Genomic DNA, 13,513 nt, shown 5'->3' with positions numbered 1-13,513 from the left:
GCTACCCAAATGTCTGCAAATCTAGTACTCCATGCAAGGACAAACACATAGAGGTGGACTACCATTTTGTAAGAGATCTTGTTCTAAACAAAACACTACAGGTCCAGTTTCTGCGTTCCAGTGAACAGATTGCAGATATATTCACCAAAGGATTATCTACACCAGCATTTAATTAGTATCGAAGCATACTCTTGTGGCTACCACCCAATAGTTTGAGGGGGGATGATAGACAAATTTGAATTTGAATTTTTAAATTTCAAATCTCCATAACTTAATCATTATCTTGTAACAGTCCATACATATTTTCTCCTTGATTCTCTCCTTGTAACAGTCTATTCTTTGTTCTGTCCTTGTAACAATCTATTTGATGTAAATCCTTTTCTATATAAAGCAATACTTGCTTACCCAAAAAGTAAGCAATTCAAACACAATTGAAATTGTATCTCTTTAGAAACTCTTCCACCGCCACCTTTAAATTAAACATCACCGAACAATCATTACCGGCATCATTCCTTCTATGAAGCTACTCATCCTCACTCATCTTGGGACACCACAGGGTAAACCTGCCATGAACAAAATTTTATATCTGAAAGTTAGTCATCAGTCAACCTACATTGCAGTAGAGACTTAAATACGCATTTCATGGTCAGTTTCATCCTTCTGGTTTTTAATAGAAGTTCTGTTACATCAAGAAAAAGGAAAGAAGACACTACCCACATGCATTTGCCATGTGGTAAAATACAATCAGAACTTAAGAACAAAAGTAAATTTTAAGAGGTTTAGTCTTGCCTGGGGGCACCTCTCTTCACTGAAGCTTACAGTTCTAAGCTTCAACTCTCCCCTATTGGTGGTGAGATGATCCAATATCTCCCCATCACATAGATCTATACCAATCACCTCGCCTTCATTTTGACCAGATTCCTGTTCCTGCTCATGTATTTTTATAGAATCAAAATTAAGAAAACAATAGATGATGCTATTGTATGGTCTTCCACCAACAAAAGAAATTCTATAAAGAGGAGGGCCTTTCATTAGCCATCCTGTGGAGATGAAGAGATCAATTACCCTGAGAGAATGACCAAGATATGGAGTACCAGCAATCTCCTCATACTCGGCAGCATCCAATTCACGAAGGTGATCTGAGTGGATGAATTTGGGGAGAATGTGCTGTCTTATGGTTATCAGGAGGAAGAATGGTAATGGGAACAGTATGCCAGCAATAGGTATCCATGTCACCCCAAAGCACACCAGGAGATATACAAACTGGAAGATGGTAAATATTGCAACGTACTTGAAAGGTACTGATTCCACAAAGGAAGCATGATCACCTTCGAGGACCCTGAACCAACACAATTCAACACCCAGAGAAACCAATTAACAAGAATCATGCGAAAGGGATTCACTAAGAAAATTATGCCGATCCATTAAGTAACAAGAATAAAATAATAAAAAGAACCATTGATTCAAGAGGTATTTTTTCCCGTAGTATCAAAAGCATTAACTATTTGGAAGGAGGTAACTTACTTAAACCGCCGGCCAGGAGTAACGAAGAGAAGCAACATCCTCTCCCAGAACTGGTTTCCAGGGAGGCTGTCAATAGCCATGTAGGCAAAGTATCCCCAGAGAACTGACGAAGGTATCAAATTGATTACAGGCATGGCACAAACAGATGCACCCACAAGAATAGACTGTACCAGGTTGCTCACCCTCTGCTCATTAACTCTTACAGGCAAGTAGGCTTCAATGTGCTTCTCAGGATCAAATGTACTATTTGATTTTCCCTCTTCAACAGCCATAACCGCATCCTTCAATCCCTTCAGCTCTCTTCTTATTGAGGCAGTCTAAATAAATAAACAAATAAGTAATGAAATTGTAGAAGACTGCTGGTGAAACAATACCCATGGTGAAGACAGTGCCATTAAAATGCAGAAGGCGTCCCAGTCTGATCTATCACATGCTTTTGTATCTTTCAAGAGGCAATAAATGGTGGCCTACAGTTTACTTCTGTGCCAATGGCTAGCCAAGGGAGCTTTGTAGGTGAGCAGGCACTTACCGATGAGTCTGTGTCCATTTCAATAAAAAGCTCCTGCATTTTCCCATATATTTCTGAGTTGCTAGCTTGTTGATTTACACATTCTTTCGCACCCTTTACCATCTTCTTCCTAATCAGCTGCAAATCACAGAAAATATCATCTAAGCTTCCAATTCTATTTGCACCAGCAATGCAGATATTGTTTCTTTCAAGATTCATTTGCCCACCTGCCTCTTTAGAACTGCAAGGCTCTTGGTATGCATGGGAGACTGTGGGAGGACCCCATTTGAAGGAGGAATTCCAATGAGTCCACAGAGCAATACCTGAATACATGAATTGAAATAAGACCATAAGCACAAAAAAACAGTAAGGATACGGTTTGGAATATGGTTATGCTCAGATTTCGGGCCACTGGTGATATAGAAGAACTAACATAACCACAACTAGTCATACCATAAATCCAAGCAATAAGATGTCATAATGGTAAGCGGATGGATTCTTGAGATTGAACTCCTGCTGCTGTGCCATCTGTGAAGCTACGCTGTGGTCAAAAAAGTAAAGACCTGCAATCATCAGTGCTGGTATAATAGCAGCAAAGATGTAGACGAGTGGGACACTCCCCATATCCTGCAGTTGTGGAATAAGAAGCGCATAATTCAGTACAAATTAATTTATCTGGGCAATCTGAATAATAAGATCATAGTGAAACCAAGCATAGATAAAGGAATAAGTCCATTCTAACCTAGACAACAGTTTATACAGATTGGAATTTCAAGCCGGCTGTTTGGATAATGGAACAGATACCTACAATTAATTTACTGACAAGATATATTTGATTCAGAATATAGAGAAACTCAAATTGGTATCATCCCAGATTTTAATGCATATTTGGGATTAAAATAATAAGTTAAAAAAATTGGTATCTGATGAAGAAAGAAGTCTGGCCGCCTGAATATTATTACCTCAATTACTGTGAAATTGTACAAGGATCCTGAGTCCCAAGGAAGAGGACTATTAAGTCTCCTAGGAACCCCAGAAGGAACTTTGCCTGGCACACTGAATGACAATGTTGTCCACACCAATACTATCAACGGAACTCCATAGTCCGCAATGAAACTTCTAATGCACCCTGTTGGGTAATTCAGGTTAAAATATTAGTATTGCTTATGGCACAGAGTAGTCAATTGAAGTTCTTTCACAAACCTGTGCCATACCACCATGACCTCGCTTTCCTGCTCCTCAGCGCTGTGTATAGCAGGCCAAAGGAGAATATAACTGCTAACAATCCGTTTGAATAAAGCCATGGGAACTGATGCTTCTCTTCTGTTGGGTTTCCATGTTTGGGAATTTCAAATTCAGCCACCACCCCCTGTGATTCAGTCAAATCAGGTTAAACATGACCTCATTACCATGCTAAATGCACGGTTTCAATTCTTGGATAGAGCAGATACCTTGATGGCCTCTTGCATAAAAAGGACAGTAATCAACATGCCGAAAAGTTCCCCTGCAACCCTTGTGAATCTAGTAATAAGATCACAAGCATTGAAAACTGCAAGGAGAATCAGCAGGAAAGCTGTCCAAACACACACCCTGCAACAGACCATATCAATAAAGTTAGCAGACCATAGAAACCTCAGAGAACCCCTGATATGGAGATACGAGGAAGTTGTTCGCTTACCATCCAGCCCATGCCAAGAACAGGTCTGCTCCCAAATCTGCCCTATCTTTGGAGAAACTATATAGATAGGTGTACATTATAACTGTGGGCTCTGCAACTCCTAATATTAGCAAAGGCTGTCCTCCAAGTATTGAGTGTATGATACCACAGATGGCAGTAGAAGCTAGAGTGTCAATCGTGCTCAATCTTCCATCTACATAGATCAAAATTAATATTTAAAACTTAAACTTATTAATGGTAGTCCTTTTTTGTTGAAACTTGAATTGGGCTATACAAACTCGAGATTAGAGAAAAACCACGGATACCAACCTGTTTCCCTACTCAGTTGCTCTCCAAAGGCAATAACAGGAAGCGCAGATGCAAAGAAAATGTAGGCAGTCGGAGCCAATATCCTACCACAAATGAAGATTAGATTGAAATGAAATTTGCAGAGACACAGAGAAACACGAGGAAATAACTTGATTAACAACCACTCTTTCTTTTTTCTTTTCTATTTTTTGGAGTGATACCTAATTGAAAAAATTCCAACAATCCAATCTTGCTTGTAGCAAGATGCTCTTCCTTCGACATCATTAAGGATCCCTCTGAATGGGTGCTTGACACTATTCATTACCAAACGCAAGCAACAAAAACAGATTGAACGGGTACCTTCAAGAGCAAAAGATAGGAGAAATTATACTCAGGCATTCTAAAAATCCATCAAAGCATTACATGCATGAACTCAAACAGAGTATTTAAGAATCCTGTTCGAGGGAGAAAGAAAAAGGAAGTCACAAAATGCAAAGTTCTCGTAAGCTAAGGGAAAACCAAAATGGGAGAGCTCAACAGATTAAAACCTGGAAAATTTCCCTGAGAAAGTTTGGCAATACGTAGAAAAATCAATATATAAATCTGAGAACTAAGAAAACCAGCTAAAGTGCTTAACAACCAACTGTTTCTATAAATCTTGAGAAACTGCACGTTTCATCGATGAAACTGAGCTTTAATGTATCCCCGGAGAAACAAACACCAATAAAGATCTCCATGAATCATAAAAAATCAATTACGAATCAACTAACCCAAAGAAAATACAAACAAATCAATGGAGCAAAGTAGCACTTTGGATGTCTGAGAGTGGGGAGGAGCAGAGGATACCTACCAATTACCAACCGGTATCTCAATGCCGATCACGCCGGTGTGTCTGTCGGCAAGGGAAGAGAAAGGGGTTCTCCTCACTGGTCCTCCGAAGAAGCCACGAGCAATGCGGAAGAAGAAAGAAGAACAAACTGAGATGAATGGAGTAAACACATATGGAGTGAAGATAGAGATGTATTTATAGAAAAATCTGTTGCCAGGGAAGAAAATGGAAAGAGTAGTGGTGGAAGAAGGACAGAGAGAGAGAGAGAGAGAGAGAGAGAGAGAGAGAGAGAGAGTTGTTTTGCGTACACGGCGGTTGGTGGAAGCGGGAGCTTGAGAGAGGCAGACAAAGCTTCCGCCTCTTAGAAAAACCGCGCGAGCCGTCAGCCGTGGTCCCCATTTTGCCTTTCCAACTGCTCCTTCCGAGAAATCCGCCAGTTGCGTCCACGTGGCATCACATGTTGGGCAGGATCCCTCATGACCGGGTACCGTTTAACTTCTCCTATGCCCTGCATGTATGCTGACCTGAACTTACACTTTAAGTTGCCAGCACCTGACCCATTTATTCCACCCTATTTATCTCATTTTTACTGTCATTTAAAAGGCGCAGAAGGGTAGTTATGGAAATAAAAGGGTCAGGTGTTGGTAATTAAAGTGCGCTTTGAATGTCGAAGATGTGAATCCCCCATGCATTTTAAGTATCAGTATTGTATTGGTCATATTACTCGTATCGTTTCAGGGATAAAACAATAAAAAAAATATATATATTTTTTAAAAGTAAGGGTAAAAATGATCGATACACATTATTTCGATCAGATCTAAATCCATATCATATCAATATCATCAAGTCGAGATCTCTGCACGTTGGAATGCTTTTATATGTTCTCCCACGTCATGAGATTCATGAGTCATGGCAATAGAAATTCTTGTTATTCTTTTTTCTCCATAATTAGATTATGGGATAAAGTTTTTTGATCACGAGAGGCCCCTGTGGCACAGACATAAGAGACATATAATGACCACCATACCGTTGGGGTGCGAACTCCTATTTCTAGGTGGGTGCAGGGGCCTCTCACAAATAAAAAACACTTGCCCTTAGATTATTTAGTGAATGAAACTATTTCTAATGATTATAAGATAGGAAATTCTTCCCACATTATGGAAAGCATTAGAATATTGTAAGGAAATATTTCACTTATTTTGAAGAATCATGCTGTAGTTAGTTCTTAAGGGTTAAGATACATGGTCATAGTGTGGGTTTGGTTACACTCGAGTAAAAGAGTTTTTTTTTTTTTTTTTTTTTTTTTTTGCTGTTAATGACGGGTATCCAGGCCGAAACTAATCCCATAGGGGTCATACTGACTCCACAATCAAATGTACTGGATCATATCGAGGTTGAATGAGAACCATTCAACTTCCATTGAAAGCAATGAAGAGCGATAAACTTCATGTGTAAATGATCACAAGAAGGTAAAAGGAGTCAAACTCAAAACCACATATTTTCTTAGGCGAGTATCACTATTTGGATAGATCACTTTTTAAAATTAGATAATTTTGAATTTTCAAAATAAGCTTCTACCACTTGGCAAACTCTATTCTACTTTAAAAAAAAAAAATTCTCCATTTAATTAAACATAAAAAAAAAAATTACATGTAAATAAGGACCTATCTTGGTCACAAAAGTTGAACCCTATTTAATAAACGTGCCATTTTTTGGTCCCACTAAATAAACTTATCTAATCTTTATTAAAATAAATTATTTAGTTTGTCTGACCATATCATAGTTTTGTATTTTTAAGATCTTAGATGGGTTTTAAAAGTTTCTTATATTTATTGAATGTCTAATGAATCGAATTAAAGCAAGAAATTAAAGAAAACACTGCTCTCTCACTTGATTGGTGCCTCAGCAGATTGCTTGCCTACTAGGAGGTCATGGGTAACTCTCTTAACTTCACCTTGTGCTAAACGGCCGAGTTGAAGTCCAAGAGCTAATTAGCCTAAGACATCGAAGGTCCGAATATTCCAAACAAATGCTGATGATACAAGGGACCACTATCCAAGTGGTGAAATAATTCTGGGCAAAATCTAAAGGCTAGATCCTTTCTTGCACCATGACCTCCTATAATAATCTCACACTATCTATTGGATGTGAGCCCTCACGCCTCCTCGAAATCTACAACACAGTTGGAAATGTGTAAAGGATGAAAGAGGGGTATCGATGGCAACAAAATGGACAGATATTATTGGCATATGAAATGTATATACAGAGTATCTGAACTCGTTCGTCAAGATTTAGTCGTCACACGCTTGTGTCAAAAGGTACTTTGAATTGGACAAAGTTTTCCTTCATTGGCGGTTGAAAGATATAATGATCTAGATGTGACCCCATCACTTCCCACCTCTCCCCCACCCCATATTGTACGTGATCGTGATGGGCCTCTTAGAAAAACTTGATCCTTTGAAATTTCAACCTTTGAATACACTTTCCAAGAATTCAATCATGACTCAAGTGACCTTGGTTGAAGAGATTCTCTTTGATCGTAAAAACTTTCTACATTCATTCCCATTAATTCCAGGGAATGAGATGCACACTGAGGTGTCATCATGAGGATATTTTGAAATGATACTGAAACCCTATATGGGTTTGTAAACCCTAGGATGGTGGATGAACTGTCCCCCATAGGTTTAGGAAAACTTTTCCTCATTCTTCTTCTTTTCTGTGATGGAAGAATTACTTCACTACTTGTGATGTAACTCTAGAATTAGACCCCTATGTCATTGTTAACTTCCACCCCTTTTGTATATAAGTTCAAAAGGATTTAGATCCTCTCTAGCCCATGAGGTGCTGGAGAGGGACCAGTGAGGAGAGAGATAGACACAAAAAATGAGAGAGATAGTGAGAAACAAGAGAAGAGAAAGATACAAAATCCTCACTGGACATCCCTCTCCAGCACTCCACGGGCTAGAGAGATCTAAATCTAGATAAAACATATCTTTCCATGTACCAATCAAAGGGTTAGATCTCCATGGTGAGGAGATTCTCTCTTCAACATGAGTGAAGAAAAATTGAGTCTTTTGTTACCCCCTCCTATCATTTTATTTTATTTTTTATTTTTTACAGAATCCCATAATCCATGTGGAGATTCACACTATGGGGTTGAGGTAAGGCTATTAATCAGAATTGAGAGTTGAATCGGTTCATGTCGATTCCAATTGGAATTAGTGAAAATCGATCCCAAAAACCATAGAATTGGTTGGGTCAAATGTACCTGAATCAAGATTGGTCACGGCCGATTTCGCTCCTCCATCGAATCTAAGATCTTTTAAATTTGGTGTGAGTTGATAGGTACAGCCAGATAGGCAGATGGAGAGGATCAAGGCTCAAATCTCCCCTCCATTGATGAGGTTTTGGCTGTAGTCAAGAAGAAACAAGCAAGTGCTTGGTAGGCCAATGATCGAACGTGTGAACCCCAAGGCACACGGAATAAGTACACTTTCTTAAAGGCAAGGACCACTACCGGAGGTCAAACCTTTGATCGATTTGATTCCAATTTTTCAAACTCTGGCCACCCCTGACCTTAAAACAAAAGCGTCTTTTTTTATCTTTTTTTGAAAACCTTTGAGCATAAACATCCTCTAAATCTCAAAAAAATTAATGAGCACAAATATTTGAAGCCATTGCACCTTATATTTCATATCTACAGTCTATATTAATTAAGGACAAGTGTTTTTTGTCCAAGAGCTACCCCGTGCGCAGACATTAGGGCACACTCAAGAGGGTACAGAGGTCATCGTGCCCTTATGTCTGACACAGCGGCCACTCTTGGACAAAAAACTTTGTACTATAAATAAATGAAAGCCTAAAGCCACCACCCCCAAATGAAGAATACCCAATATCTCTGCAAATAACAAATTGGCTGAGAAAACATAGCCATAGAAAAAAGTGTTGGTAATCATACAAGCCAACAACCCAAGAAAACCCATTAGCTTGGGTGGACTAAAAAAACATTAGAGTGGAAGACAAAGCTTTGGAAAGACATTTCTGTAAAGATCCAAGAGGAAGAAAAAGAAAGGAAAGCTTCAGATGGTTATCTCATGGACTTTTACTATTCAAGTTGCAGATTTGTGAAAGAAAAAACTTGTCACTTTGTAGAAAAAGATTCAACCTAAGAAAGTGATTTGGAACAAATAGATTGACAGATATTGAGATCTCTTAAAGCCCCATGTTATGATTCAAATTAGCTTGGATGGAATAGTAAACCAGTTGGTTGGACTTCAGAGAACGAACTAGCGTTCTTTTTTGAAACCAGAGGACAACGTGAAGTCGTGAACTAAGGAGAATCTCTGGTTATTGATGAGGAAAGACTGAAAGCTGGCACCTAAAGGGATGTAGGATTATTTTTATTTTTATTTATTTTTATTTTTATTTTTTATATTTTTTTTTAAGGGAGGGGAGCATGGTTTTGGATATCATATCAAATCAAGTGTATCATTACTATTGTGTCAGCTGAGATTGATCCGGATCAAGTATCAGTATCAGAATAAGAGTAAAATAGTAAAAAAATATGTTTTTTGTAAAAACTGTGGGCAGAATTAACCAATCGAGACTGCTCTAGTCCAGTCTGGATTGATATCATATTGGTATTGGCGGATAACTAAATCCATGAGGGCAAGTTACAAAGAATAGAATCATAGAATGTCATTTAAAATTAGGGATTGTGACAACTCTAACTGTCCAAGTGTGTCAATTCGGGACAGATTTATGTGCTTTGTCCCCAATCCAAGGTTGCTACTTTGATCTGAGATTGGAAACAAGACTCAATTACAGCCAAGGGTTTATATAATTGGGGGTTTGATGTCTTGAATTCCGTTGTATGGGTCCGTGGGTTGAGGGTTTGTGGGTTGATTTCGAAAGGTCTTCAAAAGCCCAAGGGCCCAAAGAGCTTTTAGGCTTGCCACCTTCAAAGAAAAAAAAAAAAAAAAATGTGTGTGTGGGTATTTTGATATATATATATATATATATATATGTGGATATGTAGGTTATGCAATACTGTAGAGACGTAGGCAACATTGTCAAATCACGTAAATCCTTACATTGTGTGATTGTTTTTTTGTGTTTTCCATTCCTTTTTGTATCGTTTTAAGATTTTATTTCTAAGGCTCCCACTTTAGCTTAATTTATAAAAGATTAAAAAAAAAAAAATTACATCCCCTTCCCTATAGTTTTTCGTAATTACGTGTGGATCTAAGGGTTTGAGTGATTTATGCCTCCTACCTAAAGTATAAAAGATTCTTACATTTGAGTCCAATCTATTAGTGATCGTGAGTATGAAACTGTTATGTGGTGAGGTCACATTTCCTATACTGAAAATAACCCCAGAATGAAGTGAAGAGACCGAAAAACCCTTCACTGAAAATTAAGAAAAAAGAGGGAAATCCCTCTTGCCTTTAAACCTATCTCTCCCAGCCCTAAGTTCCTCCCCACTTTCTTCTTTTTCTGATGATCTCTCCATGGCGTCTTCTCTATTTTTCTTCTAAACTAGTGGGTGTGATAGGATATGAAATGTTGGATTGGATGGAAAATGAAAACTAATAAAAAAGGAAGCAGTAATGTAGAATTACCCATGTCCGCACGCACTCTCTCTTCATTGCTCCTACTGCAATTCGATACCTCGTCTCCCACTGCAAATGCACCCCTTTCGAACCATGAAGCATCTCTCCCAAGCTTCCATTCGGCATGTACTCATACAGTAACGGATTTGTGTCATTGTTCAAGACAAATCCAAGCAATCTCACGATGTTCCGGTGTCGAATCCTTCCCAAAGTCTAAATTTCAGCTCAGAAGCCATGATCAATCCTCCCACTACTCTGACCAACAAGTCACTTGATTGCAACATCCACGCCGTCCTGCATCGATCCCCGGTAAACGATCCCGGCACCTCCTTTGTTGATGATGTTCTCTTCTTTCAAGCATTCGATTACGTCTTCCACTTTGAAACCAAGTTTCTGGAATGGAGTCAGTTTCCAGGCCTTTGATTTGAATCGATGTAAGAGAAGAGCAGCGAGAGAGAGTGCTTGGAATCAAGCCTGTGAGATTATTATTGTTAATGTTTATCTTGGAAAGCGACTTGAGCTGGAACATCTCCGGTGGAATCTCCCCAGTAAATTGGTTTATGTCGAGGGAGAGTATTCGCAAATTGGTGAGCCTTCCGATAGCTTTAGGAATTCTCTGAGTCATCACGTTGTTGGAGAGCATCAAGAGACCAAGAATTTCGCTGGAAATCTCGTCGGGGTGTTCGCCACTGAAGTGGTTGTCACTGAATTCCAACATATTCACCAAAGGCAAGTTGAAGAACCCGGGTGGAATCGTCGCTTTTAAGAAATTCTTCGAAATTCGGATCCGAATCAACAATTTGCACTCACTGAGTTCAGTTGGAGTCGGTCCAATGAATAAATTTTTCATCACTACCAGCCTCTGCAACATCTTCTTGGTACACAGACCTAGAGGTATCGTTCCGGTGAGATGATTCGATATTACCTCAAGATACTTGAGCTTTCCATTGAGGCCAAGATTAACGGGAAGTTTCAAGGGGTATAATGGTCCTCTCAAATCAAGACTATCTTTACTAAAGGGGTATTCAAGTCTTTTGATGTATGAAAGTAATAAAACACTCACACCGTCAGTGTTAGGGGAGGGGGCGTAAATCGCTCAAACCTTTGGACTCACACGTAATCTTGACAAATTTCAGGGGAGGGAATGTAATTTTTCCCCCAAAAAAAAAATTGTAACCAAGGGAACAGCCTTTGCTGAAAAGAAAACTGCAACTAGGCTTATAAATTGCAAACAATTGAAGCTTCACAAATTGCTAATCCGAGAGTATGACTTCAATTGAACTGTTTAATTCTTCTAAAGTTGCAGCTCATGGTTGCCATGCCACATGGCATCATACTTCTTTTTTTTTTTTTTTTTTTTGATTTACTATCCTAGTAAGCGCCGCCTATCAATGATCAGTCTATTGGGCGCTAGTAGGGTCAATGACTACCACTTACTCCTACACACACCCACATTCACACCCACATCCACTCACACGTGCATACGATAGGATTCAATCCCTCAACCTCCTCCCCATGGTATCGTACTTTTCATTTCAGAATTTGGTTAAATTCTAAAATGGATCCTTGAAATGGCAATATTTCATTCAAGTTCTAGTATTCAAATAAAAAAACAATAACCCACTAGGCTTAAAGAAACACTTGAGTGAATTATATTGAAGGCACTACTTTATAATAAAAAGGGTTCATTAATTTTGAGAAGATTCAAGTTCAGTATTGTGACAACAAAAGTATCAAATGATTGTTAGAATTTTCAATTTCCTGACAGGCTATAACTCCTTGGATATCTAAGAATTCATTTGGTTCTGGTTTGCTGTGATGATGCCAAAAATAAGTAAATGATAGCAGCTTGGTGATTAACACCCCTTTTTTTTCAATTTAATTTAATTTATTTTTTACTGATTTTCCTTAATCCGCTATGAAGAGATGGGAGGGACAGGTTAACCAACAACATGAGAAGGGTACCATCGACTTCATCCAATATGGGGAATGTTTCAGGACTCTAAGATGGTGGCTGAACCCTACACTATGCGTGTAGGAAAACTCTCCCTTTCTTTCATGAGAACAATGAGTATTGGTTAGAATGTAGTCAATACACTAGACGCAAAGCATGAGGGAATTCCATTGAAAAGAGTAGAACATGCAATGATATCATCAGTACATACAATGCACAGGGTGGTGGCCTGAGCTTCTACAAGAGAATAAATTCAAGATATACACATCAGTTTTACCTCAGGAACTGGCCTATGAGTGTGTGTCTACCTGAGTACCTTGCAATCAAACAATGCCTGCATGTGTTAAGAGAACAAAGAAGGAAGGGATCAAGGTTTGATGGAAATGCATGCTCTGGGCATTACCCCAGGATCTGCTGGCCTTGAAAGGGCATTTTTGGCTCAAAACAGATTTAACCTTGAGGGTACATTCTGGCCCTCAAGGGTTCAATTTGCTTTCACCAGAAAATTGTGTGCTCTAAATTATGGTCTTCAAATTACAAGGGAAAACTATAAAAAATGCTGTGATAGAAACTGATTCCAAGCCTTGTAGGCAAACATCAGTGGAGCTTGGCGGTTAACTCATATATGATTACATGTGCAAGGACGCTGGTACCCAACCTACATACTTCCATTAGATGCATACAGAACAGCTACTGTGAAGAGTATGAGGAGATGTAGACTATAATCTTGTTTTCAGCAAGAATTTCTGGCACATTGCAGCTGAGTTGACATCTCCAAAAATGCCAATAAGTTTGTAACAAGGAAATCATCAACCTCAAGTGTATGTATGGATGGCAAGAAATTGTTGAAAAAGAAAAGAAAAACATAATATGACAAAAGTAATGATGACATTAATGATGAGTTTTATATGTTTTTCTCTCTTCTTTTTTCAAAAATAGTGGCACATGACAGACACCATATGATGCCTCATTTATTTAGATTCCATTTGTTTCCAAGTAAAACCATGTAAAGAAAAGATTTTCAGGTTACAGGAGAAAACCATGTAAGGAAAATTTTTAATTAAAATTCTATTATTTTCTCATCGAGTTTACCTGAAAATTTTTCTTTCATGTGATTTCA

General features: G+C 38.5%; 2 protein-coding genes across 2 annotated transcripts; both read right to left on the bottom strand.

Annotated features, from left to right (window-relative positions):
* Nucleotides 1–240: 240 nt before the first annotated feature.
* LOC122075318 (boron transporter 4-like) lies at nt 241–5,140 on the bottom strand. Its single transcript, XM_042640307.1, has 14 exons — nt 4,849–5,140; nt 4,220–4,358; nt 4,020–4,102; nt 3,711–3,903; nt 3,484–3,622; nt 3,236–3,401; nt 2,995–3,161; nt 2,486–2,659; nt 2,260–2,355; nt 2,054–2,170; nt 1,525–1,841; nt 1,066–1,339; nt 790–927; nt 241–563 (listed from the first exon to the last, which is right to left on the bottom strand). Exons 2-14 carry the CDS (start codon nt 4,318–4,320, stop codon nt 534–536), a joined length of 1,995 nt encoding a protein of 664 aa, XP_042496241.1. The 5' UTR covers nt 4,321–4,358; nt 4,849–5,140; the 3' UTR covers nt 241–533.
* Nucleotides 5,141–10,689: 5,549 nt separating this feature from the next.
* Nucleotides 10,690–11,310, bottom strand: LOC122076381 (receptor protein kinase CLAVATA1-like). Its single transcript, XM_042641683.1, has one exon. The coding sequence runs from the start codon at nt 11,308–11,310 to the stop codon at nt 10,690–10,692; it is 621 nt and encodes a 206-aa protein (XP_042497617.1).
* Between the last annotated feature and the right edge of the window lie 2,203 nt (nt 11,311–13,513).

This window comes from Macadamia integrifolia, chromosome 4 (assembly GCF_013358625.1).
Source record: "Macadamia integrifolia cultivar HAES 741 chromosome 4, SCU_Mint_v3, whole genome shotgun sequence".
Classification (NCBI taxonomy): domain Eukaryota; kingdom Viridiplantae; phylum Streptophyta; class Magnoliopsida; order Proteales; family Proteaceae; genus Macadamia; species Macadamia integrifolia.
This window is presented reverse-complemented; position numbering and strand designations above follow the sequence as displayed.

Bases quoted from the DNA above. Each gene is read 5' to 3' on its own strand.
- LOC122075318 (XM_042640307.1), bottom strand. From the start codon at position 4,320: ATGAATAGTGTCAAGCACCCATTCAGAGGGATCCTTAATGATGTCGAA. The intron at 3,162-3,235 runs GTTTGTGAAAGA...ATTACCCAACAG, and splicing joins GTCATGGTGGTATGGCACAG to GGTGCATTAGAAGTTTCATT. The intron at 2,660-2,994 runs GTAATAATATTC...CCACAACTGCAG, and splicing joins ACAATTTCACAGTAATTGAG to GATATGGGGAGTGTCCCACT.
- LOC122076381 (XM_042641683.1), bottom strand. From the start codon at position 11,310: ATGTTGCAGAGGCTGGTAGTGATGAAAAATTTATTCATTGGACCGACT.